Source organism: Ochotona princeps, chromosome 6 (genome assembly GCF_030435755.1).
Source record: "Ochotona princeps isolate mOchPri1 chromosome 6, mOchPri1.hap1, whole genome shotgun sequence".
Taxonomy (NCBI): Eukaryota; Metazoa; Chordata; class Mammalia; order Lagomorpha; family Ochotonidae; genus Ochotona; species Ochotona princeps.
In genome coordinates this window covers 19,557,606-19,583,124 of record NC_080837.1, presented here as the reverse complement: position 1 = coordinate 19,583,124, position 25,519 = coordinate 19,557,606, and the positions used below count along the sequence as shown (strand labels likewise).

Genomic DNA, 25,519 nt, shown 5'->3' with positions numbered 1-25,519 from the left:
CACACCAGTGCATCCTTGACAGCACTGTGATACATTCTGGCATCTGTTGTCAGTGGAAGCCCTTTCTTCCCAGCTCCCAAGGCCGCCTCCACACAAGGTAACAGCATGGGGTGGTCATGTGGAGTCTTTATCCAAAGCAAGGACTCCAGTGTGTTTCGGACACCAGGGCTGACTTGTAGGGCCATCTTCTGTGAGGGAGCTGTCTCAAGGAGGCATGCTTTGGTGTGGTGTGTGCTGTGTGCTGTGAGCCTCGCCTTGGATGGCTGAAGGACACCACTGAGGGTGTGCCTCAAGGATGAAGGACAAGCCTCTCCCTGTATCACTCGGGCTGACTCTGACCTGTCCGTTTCTGCTCATGGCTCTCCCAGGCGCTCCTGGGACCAGCTACCTGTGCAGGTGACGGGGAGCCAACAATGTGAGCTGTCACCTGCGCATCAGCAGGCAGCAGGGCAGATGTGGAGCCGAGTTGAACCCAGGCTCCCTGACGTAGCTATGCAGGGGTCCCAAGCTGCATTTTCACTGCTCTGCAAGTGGTCATGCCAACATTCAATTTCTAATGCAGTATTGTAAGACGGAGGGGGGGGGTGATTAAATGCTTAAAACACACATCCCACACTGTCAAAAGAAATTTGAAAGTAGTAATTTTATTAGTATTTGTAAAACCCACAGAATTCTGGTTCAAGGGTTTTATTTTCAAATGACAAAACAGACTAGGCTAGGCACAGTGAACTGCTCAGTCTTTTGATTTTTAAAAGTACATCAAGCATGACTTTTTTTTAACTAAAAAAGTATGATCCAACATTATTCCTATGTAAAGTTGTAAGATTTGAAAATAACAAAAAGGGGCACTTTATTTACTTAGTTTTTAAGTAACTGCTTTAACAGGCTGGAAGACTTAGTACCATTAAACAAATATTAGAAAGTTTAGAGCTGTGTGTGTCATTCCCTGCTGGTGGCTTCCTGGAATAGTCACTGGAACCAAGGCTTTATTTTCTTTTTTATTTTTTTATTAAATTTATTCATTAATTACATTGTGTTGTAATTACATAGAATCTGGGATTCTCCCCCCCACCCTCCCCCCATGGTGGGTTCCTCCACCCCGCTGCATAACCATAGTTCAAGTTTAGTTGAAGTTCCCTCCCTGCAAGAATTTGCCAAGCATGAGTCCAACATCCCACAGTCCAGACAAGTCCATCTACTTATTGGGAAGACCCTCTCTGGTCTGAGGGCAGAGTCAGCAGAGCATCTTCCCGGTCAAATAAAAGCACTAATATACCATCTGCAACAATTAACATCATTATGGATTGAATTGACATGATATTGAGCAGTCAACATGCTAAAAATAAATGCGATTTCTTAACCACTTTCTGTGACCCCCCCCATTCACAGTTCAATTTTAGTTTATATATTACAAATGACATAATATCCATAACATAACATGATATGCTTAACATCATATCATATTAAATTAAGGCAAACATGTAGTACCTAACCTTTTGGGATTGGTTCATTTCCCTTAGCATTATGGTTTCCAGTTTGGCCCATTTGGCCACAAAGAACTGCATTTTGTTTTTTTTAATAGCTGAGTAGTATTCCATGGAGTAGATGAACCATAGCTTTCTTATCCAATCCTCTGTTGATGGGCATTTTGGCTGTTTCCATGTTTTTGCAATTACTGATTGTGCTGCTATGAACATAGGAGTGCATGTTGGTTTCTCATAAAACAAGTGTTCTGGATATATTCCTAGGAGTGCTATAGCTGGGTCATACGGTATGTCGAGTTTGAGTTGTTTGAATATTCTCCATACTGATTGCCATAGAGGCTGTACCAATCTGCAGCCCCACCAGCAGTGGAGTAGGGTTCCTTTTTCCCCGCAACCTCGCCAGCAAGTGTTGTTGGTGTTTTTCATGTGGGCCACCCTTACTGGCGTTAGGTGGTATCTCATTGATGTTTTAATTTGGATTTCCCTTATTGCCAGGGAGCTTGAGCATTTTTTCATATGTTTACTTGCCATTTGGGATTGTTCCTTTGTGAAATGTCTGCCCATTTCCCGTGCCCATTTCTTGAGTGGCTTGTTTATTTTGGTGTTTTGGCTGTTTTGTAGCTCTTTGTATATTCTGGAGATTAGTCCTCTATCACCTATGTCGTGTGCGAAGATCTTCTCCCATTCTGTGGGTTGCTTTTTTACTTTATTGTTTCCTTTGCTGTGCAGAAGCTTCTTAGTTTGATGAGGTCCCATTTGTTTATTTTGGTCTCAATTTCTACTGCTTTTGGAGTCTTTTTTAGGAAGTGAGGGCCTACCCCTAAGTGATGCAGTGTGTTTCCAACATTTTCTTCCAAAAGTTTGAAGGTTTCTGGATGCAGGTTTAGATCTTTTATCCATTTAGATTTGATCTTAGTATATGGTGAGAGATGTGGGTCTTTTTGTTTCTACAGGCTATCAACCAATTGTCCCAACAGCATTTATTGAAAAGACCTTCCCATTTGCCTGGATTATCGTTTGTCCTTTTATCAAAGATTATTTGACTGTATCTGTGTGGGTTCCCTTCTGGTGTTTCTATTCTGCTCCATTGATCTTCCTCTCTATCTTTGTGCCAGTACCAGGCTGTTTTGATAACCACTGCCCTGTAGTATGTCCAGAGGTCCGGGACTGTGATTCCCCCTGCTAACTTCCTGTTCTTCAGGATGGTTCTAGCTATTCGTGGTTTTTTGTGTTTCCAGATGAACCTTTGGATCATTGTTTCCACTTCCATGAAGAATGTTTTTGGCAATTTGATTGGAATTGCGTTACAAGGCTTTGTTTTCTAAGAGGGACATCATTTAACTGTTTAGGGGAATGCCAACAGGATCATTAGAAGACTTCGGTTCAGTGTCAGTCCAACAAGCTAAACCACCACTTGTGGTACCAGCATCCTACACTGCAGAACCAGTTCAAGTTCTGGTTTTCCACTTTCATCTGGTTTTCTGCTCAAGCAGTAATGAAGATGGCCCATTTGCTCGGGTCTCCGCCATGAACAACGGGGACTTCTGTGGAGATCCTGTCCCCAGCTCCAGCCTGGCCCAGCCCTGCCTGCTTCAGCCACTTGGGGAGTGAGCTAGCAAATAGGATGTCTCTGTCTCATCCTACAACCGTCTTTCAAATGAATACTTGCAAAAAACAAAACAAATAAAAAAAATATTGGATGACTTGAAGCTGCCTCAAATTAAGGGTGGCTTACATAGAAAAAAGGTAAGAACTTGAGAAGAGGACTTCCATATGTACCTAACGTTGGAACAAAACTGAAGACTGGCTGACAGTGCTCCAAGCTGTAGCCTTTCCAGAAGTAAAAACATCTCTTATTCAGACAATCCCGAAGATTAAGAATTGAGCTCAATGGACGGAACACACACAGAAGTCTATACTGAATAAAATAATATGAAGTTTTATGATTTTCAGTATAAAATTAATCCTGACTGTTCTCTAAAAAATTAGTTGCTAATGCATTTGATATAAAGTAAGAATCATTAGTACTTTCAAAGTTTTTTTCATAATTCCACTTAGCATTAATTTTAGGCACAATAGGAAATATGTTCTTACTCACCAGCTTAAGGCACAGGGTTCCAAAGGCAGTGACTACAATGGTACCCATTCCCTACTGCACTTGATCAGAGGCACAGAAGGTTCTCTGCTCATCCGGGGTCAGTTCAAAAGCAGTGCAGTCCCAGTCTCCAAACTTAAAATGTAAGAATCTTTCATATGAGCAGGAAAATGCTTCCTGGTGTTAATAATTTCAGATATATCCAGATGTCCCATAGAGTTTACAAGTATTCCAGAATCTTGGGACTATGGCTCTCACTTTAAAAACAATAACTTATGGGCCCAGCATGGTAGCTTGGTGGTTGAAGTCCTCGCCTTGAATGCACCATGATCCCATATGGGTGCTGGTTCTTCCCATCCACCTCCCTGCTTGTGGCCTGGGAAAGCAGTTAAGGACGGCCCAAAGCCTGGAACCCTGCACCCATGTGGGAGACCTGGAAGAGGCACCTGGATCCTGGCTTCAGATTGGCTCAGCTCCAGCCATTGTGGCTGCTTGGGGAGTGAACCATCGGATGGAAGATCTTCCTTTCTGTCTCTCCTCCTCTTTTTATATGACTTTATAATAAAAAAACAAGTATCTTTTAAAAACAATAACTTACTACTTCTATAACACAATGACAGACTACTCAAATGGCTGGAGACCATGAAATCATTATCAAAAAAGTTAAAAACTCTTAATTGTAATCCTCTAATTCATGCCCTATTTTTTTAAACTATTTTTGAAAAGATGAATCACTCCCACTAGAATGAAATGGGTATTTGATCACAAGTGTCAAAGTAGGTTAAGTCTCTCTGTCAGTACTCTGCAGGGACGGTGAACGTGCCCTGCTCAAGTGCGGCTGCCTAATTTAAACCAATAACCGCTTGCTAACTAATCTGCAGCTGGCGAGGCTAAAACTTTGTAGCTTCTATTCAAACTGCATCTTTGAACACCTGCACGTTTGTTACACCACTGCACTCTGATGTCACCCACTGTGCTCCAAACTAGCTTCTTTGGCAACCCCCAAGCCAGTTGTGACAAAGAACTTACCTCTGGCCTGTTCTGTCTGCCTCTGCTAGTGCAACTCTTGAATGGTTGACTTCACCCATTTGCTTCTTGGTTCTGACCATGCATTAGCAATAAATTAGAGTTTTCTGTTCTATACTAGAACTTTTTCCTTCCTCCCTTTCATATCTGAAAATCAATATAAGCTAGTAAACTGTTATGGTAATATTAGATTCCAAATAAGAGTTCTTTGGAAAAAAATTTTGAAGTAAGTGTAAGTAGACATTTTGTGTGTGATTACTACAAATTCTTACGTCATCAGTATGCCTAACACATATTGGGAGAAGACAGATGGATCATCTGTGTGTGACAAAATTCTAAAAGCAGGTAAATCCAAGAGGCCAACAATGGCCATGTTCATTCCACATGAAGGCTAACGTTAGGAAGAAAGAGGGAAAAGTAAGTGGACAGAAGTTAGATCCTAGAACCAGTTCCCGTCTTACCACTGGACCTCAGGTAAGCCATTTGGTGTGTGTTCGTATCTGTAAGATCAACTGTATGGTGTCATACAGAGATCTGACTTTTTCTGTAAAGAGTAGGAAGTCAAGTTATTAGGATCCACCAGTCATACTGTATTTGTCATAGTTACCCAAATCTGCCACTGTGGTAAAAGAGTCATGACCACCGCAAATGAACTGGTCATCTTGTGCTCACAGATTAATTGGCTCATACTTTGCCAACCACTATCAATAACAGACACCTTAAAAAATATAATGTAACAATAGAAAGGTATCCTAAGATAAAAAGGTAGGATCATATGGGGAAAAAAAGTGTTTAAATGACAGCAGCAGAGGAAAGTGGATTATCTAACAGAAATTGGTACAATAAGGTAAATGTCTTCTATTAAACAACAAAACTCAAAGATCTAGATCTAAAATAAAACTTTTGATGAACATTTTGATGGAATTTAAACCACAGTTAGGAAAGTTTAAGTATTATAGCCGGTATCTGGGAAAGCTGCTTGATCTTCCAAGTTTAAAACAAACAACTCAGGGCTGGTGCTGAGTCATAGCAAGTAAAAGTGCTGTCATCACCTATGAGCACTGGTAAGTCCCAGCTGCTCCATTTTCGATCCAGCTCCGTGCTGATGTGCCTGGGAAAGCAGAAGATGCTCCAAATGCCTGTGCCTCTGTACCCATATCGGACACCTGATTCAAGCAACTGGCTCCTGGCTTCAGATTGCCCCAACTCTAAGAAGTGTGGCCACTTGAGAAGTGAACCAACAAATAGAAGGTCTCTGTCCATACCTTTCTCTCTTTCTCTCCCTGTAACTCTTTCAAATAAATATTTTCAAAAAATTAGTGCAAAATGACTAACCCTCTTTGTAAAGTGTTTTTCTTTTAAAGATTTATTGTTATTGGAAAGCCGGATATACAGACAGGAGGAGAGACAGAGAGGAAGATCTTCCATCCGATGATTCACTCCCTAAGTGAGCCGCAACAGCCAGTGCTGCGCCGATCGGAACTCAGGAACCTGGAACCTCTTCCGGGTCTCCCACACGGGTGCAGGTTCCCAAAGCTTTGGGCCGTCCTCGACTGCTTTCCCAGGCCACAAGCAGGGAGCTGTATGGGAAGTGGAGCTGCCGGGATTAGAACCGGCGCCCATATGGGATCCCGGGGCGTTCAAGGCGAGGACTTTAGCCGCTAGGCCACGCCGCCAGGCCCTCTTTGTAAAGTGTTGACAGTCATCTTAGTAGATACTATACCGAGAAAACTGTGTTGGCTTCATCATTGTGCTAATCATTTTTCCTCTAGAGGTCAATTTTTAAAATATTTTCATTCAGCAAGCAGATAGAAAGCCTCAAGTTTGTTCATATTTTGCTGCTGAATATCTTTGTTTCAAACTTGTGGAAAATTTTAGTAGTGTCCTGAGCTTTTTGAATTTTGGATAACGAAGCACAGACCTACAGCACACAAAAACAAAATAAAGCAAGTCTTCCCAAAAGACTCTTTCTGCTCAAAGAGATCCATAGTGCTGTTCGAGGAATGAAAAAACTGTTGCTGAATACACTTTCAATGATGAATTTAAGAACAAGCATCCTAAATTCTCCCACCAGACACCCAAGAACTGAGAACTGTATGATCATACATCCCAAATTTATGATTGAGTCACTTTTAAAGACACAAAATACTAGCATGTTTGTTATAAAATTACTTACAATGCTCCTTTTAATAAGATGCAATTAACCACTAACACAAAATTTCAGCAGGAAGTTTTATATATGACACTTGTCTTCACGGAGAAATAACAAAAGAATGTTGAAATGACAATGACAATTATCACATTCTGTTTTTAGATTAATCATCAATATCATGAGGAAAAATTAAAAACTGTTATGGGTAGCTCTTAAAAAGTTGAGTAATATTACCATACATCAACAGAAATAGAGAAAACCATGTGCATTGTGTGTCCACATCTTCCTTTTATTATTAATTCTGTGTTTTGAAAAAAATGCCATGTTAAACACCATGAATAAATCTAAAGCTCATCCAAGGAAACAAAACCCTTCAGAATGTATCAGGAAGCTTTAATAAGCAGTTGAGCAGTCCATCTGTAACCAGTGTAACAGAGATGCAGCAAGCACAGGGTGAGGGCGTCACACCTGCCTCTCGCAGCCTCGCTTCCCTGAAGAAGGCACCTTGCACAGGGCTGTTGTATAGGCTTTATTTCTTTAAATATAAAGCAACTAGAAACTCTCTTCATTTGTATGAATAAGGATTTTGAATACATTACTAGGTATTATTTGCATTAAATGGTAGTTCATGATGTCCTCAAAAGTCTTTTCGCTTCTAAAAAATAATCTCTATCAATATAAAAATACTGAATTTTATGAGTCTTAAAAAACTTAAAGTGTAGTATTTCCAAGAATCAGCAAATTATAAATAAGCTCATATTGATAGAGCATGAAAATAACTTCCAAAATTGTGTGAAGATTTTTGTATAGAAAATTAAATATGGATATTTTAAAGTTTGGTCTTCCATATTTTCTTCATTATAGTGCAAGAATGGAAAAAAGGCCAAAGTAAAATTTGCTTCATTAGCAGAAAACATTTTCATGACAAGAAAATAGGAAACATGCCAGTTCTCCATTTAGTGGCTTCTCTTCAGTCATTTTACCCAGTTGATCAAAAATGTTATCTTAGTTCACTTATTGAACGAACTGCCCTTAAACAAAGTGTCAAAGTGTTCAGCATTTGTCTGTGGCTAAACCCTTTTAAAAAACACTAGTCTTTCTAAGCTCTTTTTTCATTCTTCATTGTATACCTTAATTAAAGATAAGCCTGTTGCCTTTTGCTTTACAATATTAATATTAATAAAAATTTCACTCTGAGTTTGAAGCGGTATTTCTTCAAGGGTCTGACCCATTCAGCTGGCAATGCAGTAACGGATTGCTAACATACACAGACTATAAAATGACAGCCAAACCCAAGGGAAAAAGTGCAAAGGCTAACATTAGCTTTCTGTAAAAATAAAACTAAAGGACTGTTTGAAAAATCATCTGTAGCCAGATTACAGAGTGATTTGCACACAACACCACTGACTGCTGTTTCTTCCGGCAGCAGGCCCTGGGGTCTGGGGTTAGGACGGCAGCTCGGGCCTGAGAAGTTTCAGCAATGACTGCCTCGCCAGGTTCTGCTGCTGTCTCCTTGACTGCGCATCCTCAATGGCGCTAAGTGCAGCCTGCAAAACAAAATGTTGATTCTGGGTTGTAAAGATAAGCACAGGCTCATCAGTCCAAACAAGGAATGCAAACTAAGACCCTTCAGCTCCACTGAATCCACAGTGTATTAGTTTAAGCTTATTCATATCAATCCAAAGAAATATAAACAGGGAAGAGCTTTGGATAGAATTCATGGAGATTATTCACTGTAACCAATTTTTAAAAAAATGGAGAGAACAGTGTTCTCTGAAATAAATTATGTACCTCTGCTGTGGCAGCATCCTTCAGGTAAACTTTGTGAGGACAGTCCTTACTGGCATTATCTATTTTGGAGAACAGACCTTGCTCCTGTTTCAAAAGAAATAATGAAACAAAATATGTTATTTTGGGGGGAAAAATCATCATCTTTAATTGGATGCTGAAGTGTCAGCTCAATTTTATAACTGATAGACTACCCAGGAACATATATTCAAGGAGAATATGAAATAAATCATCTTAGTTGAAGGACAGTGATTCTGTATATGAGTTGAAATTTATAAAACTGGATGAATATACATCCATCAGTTTAAAATAATGACCTTCTACAGGTTGTGATAAATAGCCCACAGAAACACCACTTGGTAACTCATCACATCTGACAAATCTACAAAATCATTCATTTTCTTGGCTGACAGAAAAATTTTTTTATACAATTTGGAATACCTTGAGTCAATTCTCACCACTGATCTAAAAGAAGTGGTAAGAAAAGTGCAAAACACATGCATAATGACACATTCTTTCCTATTTGAAAGTCATGTTTCACATACTATGACATACTTCAAATTTTGACACACTACAAGGAGGTAGTGCTGGAATATGAAAACTAGGAAGGTGGTCATGGAAATTCCTTTGATTTATAAGCTCCCCTTCACAGAAGAGCAGACGTTAAATAGTAACAGAACTTAAACCTCCACTTCAGAACATGCTCTTCAGACAGCTTTAATAGCAAAATAAAAGATCATTTGTTGTTCAGGGGAAAAAAATGTATGGCAGAAATTACCACATTTAACCATCGGTGGAGTTTTTTTTTAAAGAAATGAAAATCTATAATGCAATCAACATGCTTCAAAGTCAAATAAGTCAGGAAACGATGCAAAAGTTGAGGCATCATTTTAAGTACTTACATTGTAAGTACTTCCTCTAGAAAATGATGCGGAGGAAGATGAGAACATTGCTACACAAACCATATTAGCATTCCTTATATGCCAAATATTATAAGGCACGAATGTTTTAAAGATAATATTTAATTTTTCCAAAGAACTTCATAATCTCCTAAGAACTTAGAAAAAGAGAATCTTTCCAAACATGCCCATGATTATAGTAAAGTGAATATCCAAATGACGTAAAAGGAGTCTCTTGTTTATTGATGATTACTTCAGTCAGAAGGAAAGTGTTAATTGTCAGCACCCCAATGACGCTGGCAGAACACTCACGGGATTCAAGGGCTGTCAGTGACACTGACACAGGGGTGGTTCCTTTCCTTCCAGCTCACCTCTAATAAGGATGGGAATTCTTCAAGCATTTTGTGTTAAAGAGCAAGCACTGGTTCCCACTCATTCCGTTAGTCATCCACTCTAATGCACTGTATGATTCACTGCTCTTACCTTCACCGTGATTTTGAGCAGGTTTTCACTGACACGGGGAGGACATACGAAGTCTTCAAATGAACACTGCCAGTCTACAGACATGTTGCCTAGGATTTCAACTTCCTTTACACACAACACTCGCCTACAATGGAAAAGATGACAAAAACATACGGGTAGCGATGAGGAGTGTTTAACGTTACCAAAAACATTTCACTCAGCTGGACTTCACAGCTAGCATTCATTTAATAAACAAGAACAGTCACTAAAAGGAAAGTATGCCTCAGATACTTGGAAAAAAAATGTCTAGGTAGCTGTCACAGAGCAAGTATGACACCTACCACCTAACTAAGGAGACTTCCAAAAATCCCCTTCTGCCAATCTTGCAGAATTCAGGAAAGTGTAACTTTTTTTAACTGACAAAAATGAACTGATAGGACAATCATTTATAAAACAGGAATAGACGGTATGCTCATCTGGGAGGCAATAAACGCAGATGCCCCTGAAAATGTTTTACTTGGAAATTATTAATTGCTTTTTACTGTCAGTCACATATGCCTTCCAGTCAAGACGGAATGTGCAGGAAATGTCAGAAACCTGAAATGTCAGCAAAGATTCACTCTAGGCCTACTAATAAATATCAGATTTGAACACTTTAATGCTAATGTATTATATCACAGATTGAGTTTCTCATTTTACTCAACAGCAAAAGGGAAAAAGAAAGAAAAAAAGAATCCTTAAAGGGCACCCACACCGATTCCTCTGTGTTTTTGTGGATTAATTACTAACAGAACCTTACTTAAAGTTTCTATTGCAGACAGTAAACCCAGAAAAGTAGAACTGTTAATTTAACAAACACCCAGGGTGCCAAGGAAAGCAGGAAGAGAGGGTTTCTGCTTGAGAAGCACTCGATGGCTACAAGGGGAAATCAACATGGGAACAAATGCTACCGCACAGTCAGTGCTACCACACAGCTTGTGCAAGTCGTTTGCAACATTGGAGCGACAGTCTACTGGTAAAATAAGCGGCCCAAGAGTTTATCCTTCAAAGGAAATGTTCTCTGGACAAGAAAAAGAAATGACAGTCCCACACAGGGATGAAACATTGACAATGGAAATAGTACCAAAAGAATGTGGTGGTCTTCGGAAAGAGTCCTGGCTCTGTACAGTGGTGAGAAATCAGCTTAGTTCTGGAACTTCCAGAACCACTTTTTCTGTTTTTAGACCTTCTGATTTTAGTCTACAGCCAGTAGAAAATGACACATGATACACTTTCTTAGCTTGGAGTCATGAGGCTAACAGCAAACAGAGGGGAGATGGTACATAAACAAGAAGTGGACAACAGAGGTAGAAACTACAGGTCCAATCAGGAAACAACGAAAATTTCAATTATGGCAGCTGCTGTGAAAATGAAAAAGGAAGATTACAGGTATTCAGAGAAGGCTTTAATAAACATGCTGACCAATGGAATGTGGGAATAACCCTCAACAGTGGTACCACTGACATTCTGGGCATATTTGGTTGGGAACATACAGTGTAGGAACATGCAGGAAGTTCAGCCTCTCTAGCACTAGCACATAAATACCAGTTGAATTTTCCAACCACTGTGACAATCTCCAACACTGCCTTTCATTTCTACCAGCCTCTAGGAAGTGGGTCCCACTTGCCTGCCTCTGGCTCCAGCTGACAGTCAGATGATGGCGTTGAGGTAAAGATAGCTTTGGCCAATCCACATGCCAGATGCAATTTGCTATTTCAAACATCCTTTTTGCAAAACGATCTATCTATCTATCTATCTATCTATCTATCTATCTATCTATCTATCTGAAAGGCAGAATACCACAGAGAGAGAAGGAAGGGGGAGAGCAACAGAGCTCTTCCTTTCTCTGCTTCACTTCCCAAAAGGCTGCATCAGCCCATCCTAAGCTTGGCTGGAGGCAGCAGCCAGGAAGTCCATCTAGGTCTCCTACCTGGACAGCAGTGTCCCAAGTTCCTGAGCTACCATTAGCTACCTTCCCAGGTGCATCGGCTAGAAGCTAGATCAGGAGTGGAATAGCAGAGACTTGAGCTAGAACTGATACGAGATATAGCTGTACCAAACAGCAGCTTAACTCATTACAACACACGACGTACACTTCACTTTTCCAACTATCTTTAAGCTCCATCTTCTTTTGACTATGCAGTAACATTTCTGCTTTCCTACCACTTTAATTTCCTTTATTCTCTTTTCCCTTTACCATATATGCCAGAGTTCAAATTCTGGTTACTTTCTGCTAGACACATTCTCTCAGGGCTGTCTCTAAGAGATCAACTCCAAATCCTCATCCAAACTCCATCTACTCTCTTCTTCCTCATTTTTAGAAAAAAAAATGTGTATTTATTTATAAATAATCAATTTATCAATCAACTTAGATACATGCAAACATATTTCTCTATTCTGTATTTGGCCCCAACAACCGAGAAATCTCCACTGTGGTATTTCAAAGCAATATCAAACTCAAGCCCCTTAGCTTTCCTTCTTTTGTTCAGGCACCCACCACCTCCTATCAAAGTAACTGCCATGGTCTTTATGCTGGACAGAATTCCGACATGGTCCCCAAGATTCCACATTTCCTGGGTGCAGTCTGTAAAATTCCTCGAACTGAGAATTAAGATGGATCTCATTCTCATGATTAGGTTTTTGTTTTAAGGCACAGGTGACTTTAAAATCCTGATCTAATCACATAGACCCACTAAATCTAGGTCAGAGGGGCCCAGCACAGGAGAGTAACAGGCTAAGAACTTCTGCGGTGCCAGCATCACGTACGGATGTCAGTGTGAAGGGTCTAAGTCCTTGAGCTCCTGCACCCATGTAGGAGACCCAGAAGCTCCTGACTCCAGGCTTCAGATTGGCCCAGTTCTGGACATTGCAGGCATTTGGAAAGTGAATCAGCACAAGGAAGATTTCTCTCTCTTTTTTTCTCTATCTCTGTCTCTCTTATCTCTGTAACTCTGCCTTTGAAATAAAAATAAATATGTATTTAAAAAAAACTGTTAAGTCACGATCCAAGAAATCAGAATTTTAAGAAACTCTTGATGGTTTGAAGGTGAGGGGAGCCACATGGCAAGGAATAAAGGGGGGCTTTGGTTGCTGACAGCAGTCTCATCACATGGCTGACAGAGAGCCAAGAAACAGGAATCTCAGGCTCACAACTGCAAAATCCCCTGAATTCTGCAAACAGTGCTGAACAAGGCAGGCAGTGGATTCAGTACAAACATGTTGTGCAGCAACAGAAAACCAAAACTCTCTATGTGGCTTCTGGCCTTGAGTCTAACCCTCTTCCAGTCCAGCATCCAAGCTGCTACCAAATATCTTCCTGCACCACAAACACCAGCAATACGTAAGCAAACTCGTTGTTTACAAGACTTCATTGGGAAAGAGAGAGACTCGTCCTGTGTACCATCTTGGTACATCTCTATATGAGAAGCTGCAGTCCTAAACAACAATAGCCTATAGGCCATCCAAAAACAAAAACAGAAAACCCCTCACGATTCCAAATCACAACAAAACCTAAACCCACAGATCTTATGAACAGCTACCATGATTCTTGCTCTATCTCCCACACATTGTACCATGCAGCCACCTCCAAACTGATCTATTTAACTTCCACGCTGTATTATGTTTTGGCTTGCCTCTTGTTTACCAGTGTTAAACTCACATGCAAGCATTCCCCACCTAGAAAGTCTCTGTTCCCCATGACTGGTTCCCAATAGCTTTTCCCATGTCCCTCACATTTCTGAATATCACATTCTCTTAGTATCCATCACCTTGCGATATAAAGGCCCCTGAAAGTAGAGAAATGAGAGATGTAACTTTGTTTATGGTGTCTCTGTATCTGTAAAATATTAATGAGTTTTTTAAAAAGTCTGCCCAATGATCGATATTCTAATAAAGAATACAAAAGTAAGTTATTTATCAATTAGTACTGTGTTTAGCTTAACACATTTAGGTCACAAAAATTTCATTACCAACATTTCAATCATTTGACTAATAATCTAAATTTAAATTTTAAAAATGAAAACAAAATCTGATAAGAAAACACAGAGCAGAAGTGGTAACACAGCAGTGTAGCCGCCACTTGTGACACCTGCATCAGGGGCCAGTCTGCATCCCAGCCACTGTGCTTCTTATCCCTGTTCCTTGTGATTGCATCCTGGGAGGTAGCAGATGATGACTCAGATCATGGCCACCTGCCACCCAAGTGAGGGACCTGAATCGAGTTCCTAGCTCTTGGCTTCAGCCTGGTCCAGCCCTGGGAATTGCTGGAATTGAGGCCATGAACCAGTAGATGGAAGCCTACATGTACGGGATCACTTGCTTCCTCTCATCTAACTCTTCATCTCTCAAGTAGATGAAAAACAAAAATAAACATTTTAAAAGAAATATTGCATCTACATTTTAGATGAATTTCAATATGAAAAAATTAAAAGCCCTATGTGCTGAAAATCCCAATAAAGCATTAAGAAAAGATTAAGCAAAAAGGACTAACATCATCCACTTACAAAATACTCTCAATGCTGTAAGAAAGAAACAAATACATGAATGAGAAGTAAGCAAAGGATATAAGTAAGTCACAACGGATTCTGGTATATTAAAATGTTCATTCTCCTATAATCGAAGAGCTGCTAATTAAAACAAGACATTTTCCACTAGTAAGTCACCAAAATTAGAAGTTTATACGATACCTCCCAGTCTTAGCAAAGCACAAGAGAAAATCTATTTTATATAGAAATGTAAAGAATAGATACAGTCTTTCTGAAAATCAACTTGGCAATATATATAATGTTTGCTAAAAATTTTTAAAGCTGGCAATCTAACCTTCCAGAACGTTTTCTAAATAACAAATAAAAGGTAATTAACTATGGGGGAGTTATTTGTCCAGGTTATTAAGACACCTTTTGTGACATTCACATCCCATAGTACAGTGTCCAAGTTCAAGCCCAGGTCCACCCTTAATTCCAGCTTTCTGCCACTGAATACTCTGGGAGGTAGCAGAGGACATTTAAAATAACTGGTCCCTTCCACAAATACAGGGGAAGCAGAGTGAGTTACCAGATCCTGAATTTGGCCTGTACAATCATAGCTGTGTACACACACACACACACACACACACATGTATATCTAAGATATCATATGTATTACATATTGTATTATATATCATATATATTACATATTATGGGATATACAAGATATATCTTAGTCTCTCATCCTCTTAAATATAGCAAGTAAGTAAACAAATAAATTTGAACACATTAACTACAAAATGCTTGGAATGCAAAAAACTGAGCATCAGGAAGCAATAATTTAAATTATAAAATGCCCACTAAAATATTATACAATTACAACAATGATGTTATCTAAGAATACTTAATAGTACAGGAAGATGATCATAGTGTAAAATTACACTAAAACAACTCAATTTAATAAAATTGTCATTTTGTAGCTCTAATTATGTGTTATTAATACATGTATTACAACAATTGAATACACCAATTAATATTGGTCATGTCAATGTTCAGGTCACTGGAAAAAAATACTGTGCAGTATTGTAACATTCAAACCAGGACTTTCTTCTAAAAATCCAGGACATTTTTAAGAAGCAAAGAGACAAGGAACAGCTATTGGTAATTATATTGGGACAAACCAGCCTGTTCCAGGCAAACCTGAATGCATGGCAGCTCCAGCTATTCTTACCTTTCTGATTATCTATTCTGAGGCTGGCAATCTACAGCCTTCAAGTCAAGTCTAGCCCAAGACCTATTTAAATACATTGTTACTGAACACAGCCACGCACACACTTCCATGTTCAAAGCTGTTTTCTTAGGACAAGGGTGAGGTTAAAAAGTTGAGAAACACAAACATGGCCCTCAAAGTCTACACATATATTACGTAATTCATTGAAAAAAGTTTGTTGACAACTGACTTATATCATGGATAATGAGTAAGCATAGCTCAAAGTGCTAAAAATGAAGTATTTTCAAGAATGAAAATGAATCTGGAAGAACTCTTAATGCAATATGCTCATTAATGGCCAAACAAATCAGTATAAAGATAACTGGCTCAATCAAAAAGATTTCTGTTGGAAAGAGTCTACTAAGCCTCGCAAGGAGGTTGTCACTGTATTGGTCAGGAATATTATTATACTGTCTCCTAAAAATATCCTGAAGTGACTAGACTTAAAATTACCAGCATCTCCTAGTTTACTGGAAGAAAAAAAAAACATATATGCATGTATGTATAGTAAATGTAAAATTCCCATAAAATGACTTTTAAGTTAGACAAGTGTTAATGAATATTACCAAAAAGACAATTAATTCCTACTATCAAGTATTTAACTACATGAAAGTGTGTAAGTTTAGGGCCCACCACAATAGCCTAACGGCTAAATCATCACCTTGCATATGCCAGGATTTTATATGGGCACTGGTTCATGTCCCGACTGCTCCATTTCCCTTCTAGCTCCCTCCTTGTGGCCTGGGAAAGCAGGAGAGGATGGTCCAAAGCCTTGGGACCCTGCACCCGTGTGGGAGACCCAGAAGAGGCTCCTGGCTTCACATTGACTCAGTTTTGGACTTTGCAGCTACTTGGGGAGCGAACTAGCAGTTGTGGAAGATCTTTCTCTGTCTCTCATTCTCTCTATAGATCTGCCTTTCCAATAAAAATAAAAATTTAAAAAAATTTTTTTAAAGTATATAAGTTTAAATCTAACTAACACATTAGCTAAGTACAATTCATATCACAAATAAATTGAATGACAACAAAACAAATGACAGGCATTACAAAAAAGCAGATTAGTTGTCAAATCTGAAAGCTGCTTTTTAGATTGTTCTGGTGCCATGATGTAGTGAGCTACGTCTCCACCTCAGGCGGCAGCATTCCATCTGAGCGCTGCTTCCTGTTCCAACTCCTCTACTTTCCATTCAGCTCCCTGACTGTGGCCTGGAAAAGCAGTAGAGGATGGCTCAAGTCCTTGAGCCCCTGCATCCATGTGGGAGACATGTAAGAAGCTCCTAAGCCCCTGGCTTTGGATCGGTTCAGCAACGTTCATTAAAACCATTTTGGGAGGCCCGGCGCAATGGCCTAACAGTTAATGTCCTCGCACTGAACGCGCCAGGATCCCATATGGGTGCCGGTTCTAATCCTGAAGGCTCCACTTCCCATCCAGCTTCCTGCTTGTGGCCTGGAAAAGCAGTTGAGGACGGCCCAGAGCCTTGGGACCCTGCAACCGCGTGGGAGACCTGCAGGAGGTTCCTGGCTCCTGACTTCAGATCAGCACAGCACCAGTCATTGTGCTCACTTGGGGAGTGATTCATCGGACAAAAGATCTTCCTCTCTGTCTCTCCTCCTCTCTGTATATCTGACTTTGTAATAAAAGTAAATAAATCTTGAAAAAAAAAAAGAAGTCTGAATCTTGTCATTTCATTTTCTTTTCCTTCTTTCCTATCCAAATATATTTATATACAGTAGTAAAGATGCAGATTTTGCCTACCGTAAGTACTATGCCTTAACCCTTAGGACATACATCTCCTAGAGTCTTCAAATCACTGATTTGTAACTGTAATTTGGGTATATGTTTATTATCCAGAGAAATCACAGGAAAACTAACTTAGCTGTGTCTATGTTTTTATTTAGAAATAGTATCTACCACTGGAAAAAAAACTTAAGAAAAACTGGGGGAAAAAACAAACATAATGTCATCCTTTAAAAGGCATCTGCTGAATCAAAACTAGGAAGAAGTGATTCCTGAGTCAAGCCTCCAAACAGGGACTGTAGTTCACGTGTAACAAACAGTATCGGGGCACTGCAGGCATGAAGTCTTTCCTAGACTCTGTGTCCCTGTAGTCATAACTCTTGCATAAATCATGTGGAATCTAACCCGAAGGTTGTGGAAAAGACAAGTTCTAAGAACTTATCTACCTGTGCACACATGTTTCATGATTCCACAAAAATGAGCATCTGCCCCTCAAGTAGAGCTCTCTGCATGCTCTGCTGCGTGAGCCTGCACTGCTCTGGTCATGAGCAAAGCGCCATTCCTCTGGTCACGAGGAAGTCAGTACCTGCTGGTGATCAGGAGGACGGTCTTCCTGCTCCCAGGAACAGCACAGTGGAATCGGTACTTTTCATCCTCCAGCTTTTTAATGTGATTCTGAAAAATAAAGATGACATGAGATTTGGAAAGTATATGCATTCAAATAGTACAGCTAGTTATAACACAAGTGTTAAGAGAAAGATTATTAGGACAAAACATAAATCTCTGTATTGGCCAATAAAGCTAGAAAAATATGATTAAAACATTTTTTTAGTTCCTACTACTGTCTTAAAGAGAAACATGTATGAAATGCTTACCAAGTTATCTTCCGTCAAAATAATATTTTGTTCTGTAGTAGCTTAGAAAATTTAAAATAGCCAGCAGAAATAATTAAAAATTAAAAATATAAAGACATATTCTGATACCAAACCACTATATTAACAGAGGGCTTCTTAAACAGGGGCCTATAATGGGACTTGGGGGTGAGTCTATGAACTGCCTGACAGAATAGAAAATGTAGTCCTACAACTTTTATCAAACGATGGTTTGTAAATCTATCGGATAATTTTAAAAGGGTCTGTGATCTATCTCAAAGCTTAAAAACCACTAATTTATTACACAGAAGTATATAATACATAAGCTCTGGATACGTAATATATATAAATTTTGGAAGTGGTAGATAATTCATATAAGTTATATGTTATATTCTAACTGATACTTAATGTTTTTAAATACTGAATCTTGTAGGTTAAATATGCATTGTATTTACGTACCAATCATACATATAATAAAAAATATACTCATAATAATAACACAAATATAAAAATTATTAGGAATTCAAAATAGCTGACACATTTATTTCTAAAAATAAAAACAAGCATAAAATAATTCAAGTATAAATAGCAGCATATTATATTACTTTTATTTTCCTATTTGACTATCTTAAAACTACTGGCTCTTTCATTTGTCAACACATTAAAAACTAACAAAATAATCTTTAATAATGAATTTTAATAAAATGTTACTACTGACATGATCTATAGTACACTGAAGATCAGATGATAATTGAATATAAAATAATGATTTTTATAATCAAGAATACATCAATATTATTATACATTAAATATAATCAAAAGCAGAGCAAAAAAATCTTCATGCTACTATTTCAATGCTAAAATGTACATTTTAAAAAGATGCTTGCTCCCCAGTCAATCCCTGACTTTTACAAAAAGCAATGAACAAGAAAGATGAATCCCCAAAGAACTGGGCTATCACCTTCAAAATGAGTCTCAGGAGTGTGATTTTTCCAGTGTGAATTACTGAAAACCTGTGAACATTTACGCCTCAATTTCTTCAAAGTGAAAATGGGAAATGAATATAATAATCTAGTACATTTATCTTCAGTTTTAGATTTTATTATAGTAAATTACTTTGATTTGAGATGCAAATACAAGAAATACTTTCAACCTCATATGCATTTTCATTAGTTAACAAGCTATTGTGCTTCAAATCATTAAAAGCTTACAGCATAATTTATTACAATAACATAGAACCTGGTTTTCAGTACTACTAAAACCCACAATTCTCTTGAGATTTAGATTAGGTATTCAGTAACTAATGACAATATGAGATCAAAAAGGCTTGAAAAACAAAGAACAGTTATTGCCCCTTCCCAAAACACATTAGGAATTTAGTAACACTTTGCACAATTCCTTAAATCAACTATTCAGGTTTTTAAACAAATTCTAAGAAACTAACCCAAGATAGCTATAATATAATATAGTATTTAGTGATGCTTATAACAGCATTCTTACTGTTAGTAAAAAACAAGAAACAATTTACATTTTAAGAATAGTCAAATACACAATGTAAGACCACCTCAAGAGGTAATAATGTAAGAATTATGAATGTTAATGAAGCATTTCTCAGGATATACAGAAACATATTTCTTACAAGAAATAAACCTCATTTTAAGTATTGCATGATTGTAAATATGTAAACCAAAATGAATATTAAATTAAAAGCTAGCAGCATATACATACAGGTGTCTTTCTCTCTTTACTACACACACACACACACACACACACACACACACAGCATAAATTACCCTAGGAGAACAGAGAATGATTTAATAACTCCCAAACCTGAGTACTAACAAACACAAAGAAATTGGGAGAAAAAGAAAATGAGCATCAAGAGGTATGCAAATTAATGATTTAGAATGTGGCCATAAAGGTTACAGGATTCTTTCATATTTACTTTTGTTATTCTTGGTCCATTAAGGACACAAGTCTTACTTGTTTTGTATATCCAACACATTCTAAGTAATAAATACTTTTTACCCAATAAACTTATCAGTGCAAGATGAGCAAGGGATGAAACCGACTAATTTCTCAATTATCCATGTTTACATTTGCTTCCCACAGAAAGAAGCTGTCTACTTGTTAATGCACATTCTATTTCACCCAGTAACTGTAACGATATATGAAAGGTTACAAAGCTGCCTAATACCGTAACAAAAATGAATAAAAAGATGTAACACTACAGGTTGGACATCTCTAAGCTTAAAAATCAAAATGCTTTAAAATCTGAAAATTTTTGAACTGCTGACATAATACCATAGGTGGAAAACTTCACACACAACCTTACATTATAGCTGCAGTCAAAACACAGGCACACTATAAACACTTTTGAAATTGCCTTCAGACTATGTAGATAAGGTATGTATAAAAAATCAATTTTTAGAAGTGGGCCCATAGCTAAGATGTATGGGGAAATATTCAAAAATTTTAAAACAAAACAAACCACATTAGGTGCCATGTATTTTGGCTAAGGGACACTCAACCTATCTATAATAACTTAAATACAAACAATATCTTAAAGTTTTGTGCTTATTAACATACAGCTGTAAAATAGGTAACCACAAAAAAAAGGTTAATAAGATAATAAATTAAACAAAAAGAAAATAATTGCAGGTTAGGTAACTTCACAAAAGTTTTCATTAAAACTGCAATATATCTAGAAAAATTAAAAATTATTACTTTTACCTAAAGGGTAATTATTAGTGATGATTTAAGACAGCCTCTTGAATTAGTCATTGTGCTTGATTCTCAAACAAAAGTGTGCATGCAGTGACATTTTTGCCAACCCTCAATTATCTAGGCACAAGAAAAGTTTGTAAGCTCCTTTTAATATTTACATGTCCTGCTACATACGACCCCTTAAGATCGGAAGTAATATCTTATTGTATGTCCAGTACAAGGTAGTCCTTAGATGTCATTCTTTTTCCTTTAAAGTACTTATTTTAAATAGGAAACATTCAAATTATTTGGATAATTATAATTTTTAAATACATATAATCAAATTGAACAATTGTATATTAATAGCTTCATTCTCTCCAAATAAACAGCATACGAAATTTAAGTTTATATTTTGTTTTCAAATTGGAGGAAGCATGAAAATTACTGTATAAAACAATACTAAGTCAAATCAAATACCTCACTCATTTTTGAAAAAATTAATTGAAATATAACTTATTTTGACAATTAACTATGAGGGATCTAATTTCAAAAGAACTTATTTTTGTCATTAAGGTAACAAATAGGCTCTAAGAAATGGAAAAACAAAGAATATGTACTTAAAAGTAAAGGCATCTATATGAGTATTCAAGTGCCACAAAAATAAACTTCCTAGTTACAGTTCAACTTCTATTTACATTCATTAAAACTAACAACTTGAAATTAGCACAACCATTAAAGAAACTCTATTTTTGAAAGGCATAACTTTCAATGGCGGAAAATACATATGAAATAAAATGGCATTTACTCATGAACAAAACAGGTAGGTGAAAAAAGCAGAAAAACAGATTAAAGGAACATATTCTCAAAATTTATATGCCAACTCTCATTTGAGATCAAAGGTTAAACTCACAGCAACTAACAGTTCAATTACTAAAATATATGTTCCATTTATTTGTAAAATGGAAAACCATCGCTACGGTTTGGATTTGGTTTGAGTGTGCCCCAACAGGTTCTGATGTTATTCTGATATGAGCTTGTCACATGTCTTATTAGAAACTGGTCAGATGGACACGGCTGAGAGGTGGTGGAACCTTCATAGGTGATGGATTCTCAGGAGCACCACCATGGGAAGATTACTGCTGGCCTTAGACTTGGAATGTATGTCCCAAGAAGGGGATGTCTAAAATCAAGGCCACACCGTGCACCTGACCTCTTCCCATTTTGCCTGTTTCCTTTGCATTTCTCACCATGTGTGACACGTCACAAGGGGGTCCTTGCCAGAAGTCAAACAGACAGCCTCCAAAACTGAGCAAAATAAACTTCCTTTCATTAAACACTCAGCCTAATTTTTTTCAAAACATAAAAAGTGTATGAAAATTAGCAGTGTAATTCCACACTGAGGACTCACAAACATAAAGAACACATTCCCTAGAACAGGTGTAGTAATTGCATTAAAAAAAAGCTTACACACATACTGTAAGACAATATTTTCAAATGTCAGGGCAACTTTTTGAACCCAAAAAGTTCTTTTGCCCATTAGGTGAAGTAGCGATCTGATTCCCACACCCTTCAATATTTAATATTATGCTTTCCTGTTAACATATACTATTCAACATAATATTGACTATGTTTTCCAGGGGCACCATCATTTTTATGTGTAGTCAAACTACTAATGTGAAAAGTTCAGACTGGAGGTGAGAACTGTCAAAAAAAAATGTCATTAAAATTAACACTCAATCTCATTTATACACAGTTTTTTTAAATTTTAAGGATGAAATCAAGTAGTAGTATAGGAAACATTTACTCCTGTATTTCCAGTTCTTGCTGTGCAGGCAGAAAAAGAAAGAAAATAAAATTAGAAGCATGCAGAAAGATAAAATGTAAACATATACAATAAAAACCAAAGGCTAGGAACAATTAAGGATCATTTTATTTTATATTGAAGGTTTAAAAACATTAACAAATGTCTTTGTGAATAAGTCAGTCCTGGGAAAATAGCAACTTATACAAGTATATACTGTTAAGACATACCAATGTTTAAACTAAAATAAAATCCCAAGAACTTTAATTCTTTTCTGAAGTTTAACAGCACTAACTACATATAATCTTTTTTTCTCTCCACCAGTTTTACTCACCTGAAAAAAAAAATCCAGATTTGCACAATAATGTAAATAAGTTGGTTGGGAGAAAAAAAAAGCAACAAATCCCAGCAACTAGCTACAAAGCTGAAAACTAACATTAACGTTAACTACAATGAGCTACTATACAAATAGTGGCGTTACCTCAGGCTTCTCTTAGCACTATCTTTACTGCACAAAAAGAGCTTTGCTCCAATGCAAGAGAAAAATAACCAGTTATTTCCACATCACAGACTATGCTAAAATGAAAAAGCAAAGATCAAAATCCACCCTACACACCACATGCAATCTTTGAAATAAATTCCTGAGTTAGGACCTTTAAGAATCACCCGTGAAATTCTGGTCCTTGAAATTATGGCAATCAAAGTTTCACTGAAGACCATGAAGAACAGGATTTACCTCAAATAAGTCATAGCCCTCAGACTCCCGCCTGTCGTAGGGACGAATGATGCCGTCTTCATGAATCAGGCGAGGGGGGCGCAGGCTGCACACTTCCTCAGCCGACTCTGCTGCCCTGCATGCAGCAAGAAAATACACATGTAGTTTAAACATGTAAATAGGACTTCTGAAAAAAAAAATCGCTCATTTTAAATAAGTTGCCCCAAATACGGTACAGCACTAATGCATGTAACAAATCAAGTCTGTCTCCCCTACTCCACTCTTTCAGGGAAGATGTCACCATAATAAACACCAGAATTACGTCTTCTGTTTCCTGGTGTGCACAGTGTCTGGCATAGGATGGGTACCAATAAACACTTGTTGAATAAAAGAGAAACTGAGTCATAAAAGATGTCTTTCTTTCTCTCTCTCTCTCTTTTTTTTTTTGGTGACACTTTGCCTTTAAAGTTGTTATGGGCTTTTATTATTTTAAGATTTTTAAGAGCAGTCAAGCTACCTCAGCTATTTATGTATGCTAGCAACGACCAGCACCTAGACACCTTACACATGTTACTCACTCAATTAATTACCTTTGAATGCCTTGGAAGGTACTGCTGGCCATATCTATGATTCCGCCAGTTGGACGGGCCACAGCACCCACAAGCCCTTTCCCAATTCCTTTAAAGAATCCAGCAGCTCCCTCCTTTTTGGCACCTTCAGAAAATCAAAGATGAGACATAAAGATTTGAAATAAGCCAGCTGGAACTGAACACCTGAAACATGCAATTGCTTTACACAAGAAGCAATATTTGTTTTTCTAAATAAACTAAACTCAGTTCTAAGTGATAATAAAAGCTTTCAAGGTGTGTTAGAAATGGAAACCCTTAAAATACAAAAAAAAAAAGAGCAAAAAAGAACAACAACAACAAAATAAATTAAAAAAAAAAAAAAAAAAGAAATGGAAACCCTTGGCCTTCACACCCAACCCAGTGAATCCAAGAAATCTGCACACGAGGCAGCAACTTGTATTCTGATTCACACTCCATGTTCAAGTTGGTGAACGTCCAAGGTAGGATATACTGGGTATGTCTGATTGTGACCAGAAAACATCACATTTTTTTTATGACAACTATCAGAAGACGTATTAAGTGTCACACTTGGAGAAATACAAAAAAAAAATTTTACTTAACTGTAAGACCCACCCTATGAAGCACAATGGGAAACCTTTTTCTGACATGGTCCATGGGGTACTTACAACATCGTTCACAGGCCACACAAAAGTTTCAAGTGAAAAATTAGCCTGCTATTGATTTAATCAATTTCCATTCATGTCTGCAATTGCAATGGCAGGGCCAGACAAAAGAATTTCACAGGCCTTATACTGCCCATGGACCTGACCACCTGACCCTTGCTGTGAAGTGTACAAATTAAAGGTTAATTCAGTAAAATCAGAGAGAAATAATCATCACCACAATCAATTTGACAAATTTTGTATCACCTGAAAAAGAAACCTCCCGTCCATTAGCAATCAGTCCCATGTCCAAGAACCCCCAACACACCCCAACGCACCCACTGCTACCCAATTTACTTTCCCTCCTCTTTTGTCCCCTAACTCCTACCTAAACAACCACACAAAGATACTTGGTGTCACTATGGATTTGCCAGTCCTGGCTTTATTCTGGTTTAGCCAAGATTCCTGCGGATGTTTGAGCAGTGAAGCAAGAAGCATTCGTTTGTGCTTTCTTTTTCAATCTCTTTCTCTTTCCTTGTCATTCAAATTAAATGGAAATACAAAAATATATTTCTTAAAAATGTAACAATAGGGGCCCGGTGGCACGGCCTAGCGGCTAAAGTCCTCACCTTGAACGCCCTGGGATCCCAGATGGGCGCCAGTTCTAATCCCGGCAGCTCCACTTCCCATCCAGCTCCCTGCTTGTGGCCTGGGAAAGCAGTGGAGGACGGCCCAAAGCCTTGGGACCCTGCACCCGTGTGGGAGACTTGGAAGAGGC

General features: G+C 37.9%; 1 protein-coding gene across 2 annotated transcripts in view; it reads right to left on the bottom strand.

Moving 5' to 3' along the window:
• Positions 1–6,756: 6,756 nt before the first annotated feature.
• The window catches only part of VPS13C (vacuolar protein sorting 13 homolog C), a 170,469-nt gene continuing 151,706 nt past the window's right edge, over positions 6,757–25,519 (bottom strand). Inside the window, exons 78-83 of one of the 2 annotated variants that reach the window (XM_058665749.1) lie at positions 24,101–24,224; positions 23,532–23,646; positions 18,003–18,091; positions 9,928–10,051; positions 8,549–8,632; positions 6,757–8,304 (exon numbers count right to left, since the gene is read on the bottom strand). In XM_058665749.1, coding sequence (XP_058521732.1) covers positions 8,203–8,304; positions 8,549–8,632; positions 9,928–10,051; positions 18,003–18,091; positions 23,532–23,646; positions 24,101–24,224 — 638 coding nt within the window. In that variant the 3' untranslated portion in view covers positions 6,757–8,202. Of the gene's footprint in view, positions 8,305–8,548; positions 8,633–9,927; positions 10,052–18,002; positions 18,092–22,732; positions 22,819–23,531; positions 23,647–24,100; positions 24,225–25,519 lie in introns of those variants that run through there. The other variant, XM_058665750.1, reaches the window with a different exon arrangement.